The sequence below is a fragment of the Colias croceus genome, chromosome 12 (genome assembly GCF_905220415.1).
Source record: "Colias croceus chromosome 12, ilColCroc2.1".
In the NCBI taxonomy this organism is placed as follows: domain Eukaryota; kingdom Metazoa; phylum Arthropoda; class Insecta; order Lepidoptera; family Pieridae; genus Colias; species Colias croceus.
Window position 1 is genome coordinate 4,572,744 of NC_059548.1, and position 7,083 is coordinate 4,579,826.

Here is a 7,083-nt window from a genome sequence, read left to right on the forward strand (position 1 = left end):
ACATTCATTTGACGCCCACACTAGTTACATAAATCTTGAGTTTGAATATATAAGTGTTGTCTTGAGTACCCATATTATTAAACAATCTATTAAAATTACTTTTATTCCTTGTTATTACAAATTATACTATGGAATGGCAATAATGTTTATGCACAAATAATTATTCTGCATATTATTATTTCAAATATACAGATCTTAGTTTAAAGTTCACCCCTAGTCTTGACATTTAATACCATTCTACAATAGAAGGACAAACAACTCAAAATCCATTTGCCCAACACATATGGAGCGTGGAACGACATGTCAAGAACTATTTCTGTATCCATTGACTATTTTATATGCTGTGAGATTAATAGCCTTTTTATTGTTATGTCTGAAGATGAAGATGATCTACTCTAACATACTTAATTAAAAAGGATTTGATTAGTTTTTTATTCTACATATTTATTTATCAAGTTTTTAATAGAGTCATCTTAATATATAACTCAAAGGTAGTGACTGACTGACATATTGAGCTATCAACGCTAAGCCCAAACTCGACGGATCGGGCTGAAATTTGGCAAGCAGTTAGATAGAGTTAGATGTTAGGGCTACAGTAGGACGTAGGCATCCGCTAAGAAAGAACTTTGATCAATTCTACCACCAAGGGGATAAAATAGGTGACGAAAGTTTGTACCATGAAAATTAATCTTTTCTACGCAGCTAAAGCTGCGGGCATAAGCTAGTTTTTATTATAAATGGCTTGAGATATTTAGTGATTACTTGATTCAGAACATAGTTGTGGATACTGAATACAGGAGACGCGGGTCACAGTTATTTATAATGACAGGATGTATAACCCAACTAATAGGCCTCTTGGGTCAAATAGTAATTAGGATATTGTTGTCCTATAAGTAGTTGATTATATTGGAAATTAATCACAAAATGGTAATCCGTATTTCTAAAAATAAGAGAAATGTTTTCTCCTGTTTCTATAGTAATTTAATTAATTGAAATGAATGTTGGAATTTTAAGAAAAACCTAATAATTGTTTGCATAGAAGTGCATAGAAGTAACCCTAATAATTGATAGTATAATTAAGAAAAAAAAAAAGACTTCGAAGAACTTCTCTGTTATTAAAAAGTATTGTTTGTAAAATTATGATGTAATATGACGTCATGGTAGTGGGTTATAATTAACTAATAGCTTTGATATTTGGTATGTGACATTTTAACTCTAACTACAGCCAAAGTCATCAAAACTTAATAATAGTCAAAATTGCTTTTTGTTAAGCAAAGTCATTTAAAAGCTATGCATATAAAATAATGTGTTCATATTTTTAAGTTCAAAATAATTATTTCTTGGTAATGTTTGTGGTTACAGTTCTATTGAACATTTGTTAATATTGACATATTAATTGCTATGTTTAAAATTGGATTTTTTTTACTATACAGCTTAGGTACACCTCTCAATGTGAAATCGAACCTCTTCAGTATGATTTATACGGAGTTATATTGTTTGTAAAATCGTAGATTATTATTTTGTTTAATAAGGGTTGATTTTTCAATCCTTGGTTAAAACTTATTCATAGAAAAACGTATTAAACTACCATTTCAAAATGTATTCTAATTGTCTGTATTCGGATACGTAGGTCAGTTTACAGGTGACATTTTAAAATGTGTGTGTACCACTTTATTGGACGGATAAATTTTAACCAAGGATTGAAAAGTCGGCTGAAGAGGCTGGTTGCGGCTTTGGTGGCTTCGTCGCCGGTGAAATAAGAAGGCGTAATGGTAGTTCAAGGTTTATATTTGTGCTCGGCAATTTACATAAAGACAAGTCCAAACAAATTGTAATTATTAATGCGTGTGTTCGACTGTTCGCACGAGCCGCGAAGCTGAGAGTGCCGGTCGCTGGATAAGGCGCGCGGGGCGGGAGGGGCGATCGGCCGATGAGCCCACGCGAGCCTGTGTGTGTGTGTATAATTAATAATTTGCACACAAGGCGTCAACATGTTGCCGGCCCAGGAACGGAGTTCTGATCTTCGATGGGTAGGGGACACAGTCGGTTAAAGGCCCGTCGTTGTATCCCTGAAGAGGTGAGGACGTCAGCCACGCGGGTCACGCCGTCGGAGCCGGGGTGGAGGCGAGTCACTCGTCCCAGAAGCCACTGGTTGGGATGCAGTCGCTCATCTTTTACTACGACCATTTCTCCAAGTTTGAGCTGTCCTCCATCTTTGCGCCATTTCTGTCGTTTTTGAAGTTCTGTAATGTATTCTTTATGAAATCTATTCCAGAAATGGGTTTTCAGTTGCTGTGTTCTCATATATCGGGAAAGAGTGTGCACAGCAGTAGTTTCCTTGACCTGAGGAGTAGGCAGAAATGTTATTGTTCGTCCAATTAAAAAATGCGATGGTGTGAGAGCTGTAAGATCCGATGGATCTGAAGAAATAGGGGTGAGGGGTCTTGAGTTCAAGATCGCCTCAATCTGTACAAGAACCGTATTCATTTCTTCATAAGTTAAATTAGTACAACCTACTACTCGCTTCAAGTGGTGTTTAAATGATTTAACCGAACCCTCAGCTAATCCGTTAAAATGTGGACTATAAGCTGGTGAAAATCTAAAGTTAATTGACATGTTCGATGTTTGTGATTTAATAGTATCAGAATTCTGTTTAAGGAATTTAGATAATTCGTTACATGCGCCTACAAAATTTGTTCCATTATCAGAAAAAATGTTTGTTGGTTTGCCCCTACGAGCAATAAATCTATTTAATGCAGCTAAATATGACTCACTGCTCAGATCGGTCACAAGTTCTATGTGCACGGCCTTGACGGCTAAACACACAAATATGCAAAGATAAGATTTCATAGTTCTACTTCCTCTTCCCTTACGGTTCAGTATCATGACCGGCCCGGCGTAGTCAACAGCAGTGTTGGTGAACGGAAACTCAGCATGCAAGCGCTGTTCGGGAAGATTGCCCATGATTGGTTGTATAATCCTTCCCGAGAAACGGCAACATTTAATACATCTTTGAACTGTTTTGCGAGCCAAGTTTCTGCCCCCAATAACCCAAAATTTGTGACGCAAGGTAGCCAAAAGCAACTGTGGACCAGCGTGCATAAGCCAAATGTGATATTGTCTGAATATGAGTTCTGCGAGGTGATGCTTTGATGAAAGCAATATGGGGTGTTTTGTGTCAAAATCATAAAAAGAGTTATTAAGTCTACCTCCCACTCGCATAAGTTCGTCAGCTTTGTTAAAGAATGGATTTAAATTGCATAATGAATTTTTAATAGGTAAATTTTTATTATTTTTCAATAACGTATATTCTTGTGAAAAATGTTCACGCTGTGCGAATCTGCAAAGTGCGCTTAGAGCAGAATTGAGTTCATGGATTGTTAGGTGACCACTACGCTTATTTTTCCTATTACAATAATTATGAATGAACCTTTGAACGTAAGCCACAATACGTTGTAATCGGTTGAAACTAGAGAATTGTTTAAATAAATTTGAATAATATGTGATATGATCTAATTGAGTAGTCGACAAGTTACATTGAACCTTAAATTCTGGTAATTCAGATTGCTTATAGCTTGTTGGTTGGGTTGGCCATGATGAGTCATCTTGCGCCAGGAATGCTGGCCCAGTCCACCATAATGCACAAGTTTCTAATTGTTTAGCGTCTAGCCCTCGTGAGCCTATATCGGCGGGGTTAACGCTGGTGGGTACGTAACGCCAGGCAGATGACTCGCTTCTGTCAAGAATCTCTTGAATTCTATTAAAAACAAACGGCTTTAATAAATGAGTTTTTGAAGATTTTATCCAACCAAGCACAATAGTTGAATCACACCAATAAATACAATTATTTATGTGTAATCTAAGCGATGATTTTACTTTATCTACTAATTTTGCAGCGAGAAGTGCTCCGCACAATTCCAGCCGCGGTACAGTTGTCTGTTTCAATGGAGCGACTCGACTTTTCGCTGTCAATAAGTGAACAGAAACGTTATTATTGTAAGAAACGGATTTAACGTAAACACAAGCCGAATACGCATAACTCGATGCGTCACTGAATGAATGGAGCTCAATGATCGCTGAGTCATCGCAAACAATGCATCTCGGAACGCGTATATGGTTGATATATAGTAAAGAATCAATGAATTTTTGCCAACAGCTTGCAATATCTGCAGGAACGTTCTCATCCCATGTAATTTTTAAAGACCACAGTTTTTGCAAGATAGTTTTTGCGTTAAGTATGCATGGGTTAATTATGCCTAATGGGTCAAAGATTTGTGACATGATCGATAAAATAGTACGCTTACTAACGAGTTTGTTTTCTTTTATATTTACTGCGAACATTAACTTGTCTTCTTTGCACGACCAAAGGAGACCCAATGTTTTTGAATATTCGTTGTTACTCAAGTTAAGTAATTCGTCATTTACACTTTCATTAACGATTTCGTTAATGATATGAGGACAGTTTGAATACCACTTTCTTAAATGAAATTGACCTGATTGTAACTGCTTTATGACTCCCTTACAGATTTGTAGTAATTCTTTTTCGGATGATGCTCCAGTTATGAGGTCATCAACATAAAAATCGCGTTGAATAATTTCAGAAATAACTTTATCGGGACATTCTAAACCGAGTTGTTTTAAACATCTAGTCGCAAGGTAAGGCGCGGATGCCGTACCGTATGTTACTGTTTTTAACTTATATTGTTTTATTTGTTCATAAGGCTCAAACCGCCATAATATTTGTTGCAACTGATGCTGATCTTCGTGAACATAGATCATGCGGTACATTTTTTCCACGTCTGCAGTGGCAATGAATTTATGTTGGCGCATTCTAACTAAAATACTATAGAGGTCATCTTGTACAGTTGGACCGATATTTTGTATATTGTTAAATGACAGACCAGAGGTCGTGACTGCAGAGGCATCAAATACGACGCGTAATTTGGTAGATAAACTGGTTTCACGACAAACACCGTGATGCGGCAACAGGTAAGTGTATATATCTTTTTCAGGATTTTTATTTTCGTACATGTGATTTAAGGTGATATATTCTTTAATAAATTTACAATATTGTTCCTTGAATACCGGGTCTTTACTAAATCTACGCTCTAATGATAAAAATCTAGACAAAGCTCGCTCGTATGATTCACCCAGTTTGATGGGAGATTCTTTCAAAGGTATGGTCACAACAAACCGCCCGTCAGGCAGCCGTGATGTATTTTTCGAAAAATGTTCTTCACATTCTTTTTCTTCTTTTGATATTTGTTTATGAGTAGGTACAGTTTCATGCTCAAAAAATTGTGAAACAAGATCGTGAAGTTGATTATCATGAGACAAAGTAATATGATTGCAGTGGACTGTATTTAAATTATTAGGTATCTGAACTAGACCTGATATTAACCAACCAAGCGTGGTCTGGCTTAATGTGGGCATATTTTTACCTAAATATATATTTTTTGAGCATAAAACACTCCAAAATATGTCCGCTCCAAGCAGCATGTCTACTTGAGACGGCACATTGAATGTAGGATCAGCTAAAGTAATGTTTTCTGGTATATTTAATAATTTATAGTTAATATACGCAGTGGGTAAGTTTTGAGTAATTCGCGGCACTACAAAACAATTAATATTCTGCGTGTATGAGTTGATAAGCGACGATATGACAACTTCACATCGTTTAGTTAATTGTGATGATTGGGAATTCAACCCTTCAACTAATGACGAAGTCGAAACGGTCGGTAAGTCAAGTTTAGTTAATAAATTCTCGGTAATGAAGCTTGATGTGCTACCATTGTCTAATAAGGCTCGCACTGTGTGTTTGTGGCCATGCCTATCCTGCACTTGGATTAAAGCAGTGGACAGTAAGACACAATTATTATGAATTGCTGATAAGACGATATTGTCTTCTGTATTATAATTTTTAGGTTTTTCTGTTTCAGGTTGCATCTGCGTGGGCTGCGCCAGCGGCGGCGCCGCGCATAGAACAACATTTTGATCGGGAGCTGAGGACGTCGCATCCGAAGGTAAGTGTTTATGTAATAAGCTGTTCAGTCTATTGTTACAAAAACGGCAAGATTCGAATTTACATGCGTTGGCATTGTGCCCTTGACGCAAACAATTTAAACATAATTTTAAGCCTTTAGCTTTTTGCATTCTGTGTTCTAATGAAAGTGACTTGAATTTCTGACAACGGTATATTGGATGATTCTGCTTGCATAACGGACAAGCATATTGTGGTTTATTATTCGTAGTAGGAGGAGATAAAGAATTGACAACTAATGATTTCTGACGATTATGCGTGACGTCGCTGTGCCGGCGTTTAGCGCTGGCTTCCTCCATTGTTTCTAGTAAATCAGACCGGTTTTTAAGAAATGTAAGAAGATTTTCAAGCGTAGGTAAGTCTTTAAATGTGTTGCGGTACGTTTCCCATTCCCGACTTGTAACTGAATCTAATTTATTCGACAAAATGTGGATGATAAGTGCATCCCAGTGTTCAGTAGGTAAATTCAGTGTCTTTAGTGCTCTAAGATTTCTATTTACATTATCGATAATATTACGCATACCCTTGGATGATTCCTTAGTTAATGTTTCGATATTAAAAATTGACTGAATGTGATTATTGACAAGAAGTCGCTTATTGTTGTAGCGATCACAGAGTAGATCCCAAGCAATACTATAATTATCAGCTGAAAAATCTAGCGCTCGAATAATCAAAGCTGCACTATCTTTTAGAGATGCGCGTAGGTAATGAAATTTTGTAATTTCGTTAATTGATTCATCTGAGTGTATGAGTGAACTAAATGTGTCATGAAATTCAAGCCAGTCCTGATACCGACCCGAAAAGCTAGGTAAGTGGATAGTAGGAAGTTTAAGGTTTGGCCTACCTCCGTGCACAGAACTAGAACCTGAGACCGATAAGTCGACGTCCCTTGGGGCGCTGTCGCCGCTCCGCGCCAGCGCCTCCTTGGCAACCGCGAAAGTGCTAAAATACTTGCTCTCGAACTCCTCGCGTTCATCGTCTGAAGAATCACATAATTGTTCTATATTAGTTTGAATATTATCAAATTCGGTATAAAGTTCTTC

General features: G+C 37.1%; 1 protein-coding gene across 2 annotated transcripts; it reads right to left on the reverse strand.

Annotated features, from left to right (window-relative positions):
* Window positions 1-1,770: 1,770 nt before the first annotated feature.
* On the reverse strand, window positions 1,771-6,878 carry LOC123696164. Of its 2 annotated transcripts, XM_045642218.1 has the most exons (3): window positions 4,519-6,878; window positions 3,370-4,008; window positions 1,771-3,336 (listed from the first exon to the last, which is right to left on the reverse strand). In XM_045642218.1, exons 1-3 carry the CDS (start codon window positions 6,559-6,561, stop codon window positions 1,987-1,989), a joined length of 4,032 nt encoding a protein of 1,343 aa, XP_045498174.1. In that variant the 5' UTR covers window positions 6,562-6,878; the 3' UTR covers window positions 1,771-1,986. The 2 variants fall into 2 exon arrangements, with proteins under 2 accessions (XP_045498174.1, XP_045498173.1); XM_045642217.1 differs by having other exon boundaries at window positions 1,771-4,008.
* Window positions 6,879-7,083: the final 205 nt, after the last annotated feature.

Coding starts and splice junctions, on each gene's coding strand:
- LOC123696164 (XM_045642217.1), bottom strand. CDS start 6,561: ATGCGTAATATTATCGATAATGTAAATAGAAATCTTAGAGCACTAAAG. Junction 4,009..4,518: donor AATTACTACAAATCTGTAAG/GGAGTCATAAAG, acceptor GTTTACGTTAAA/TCCGTTTCTTACAATAATAA.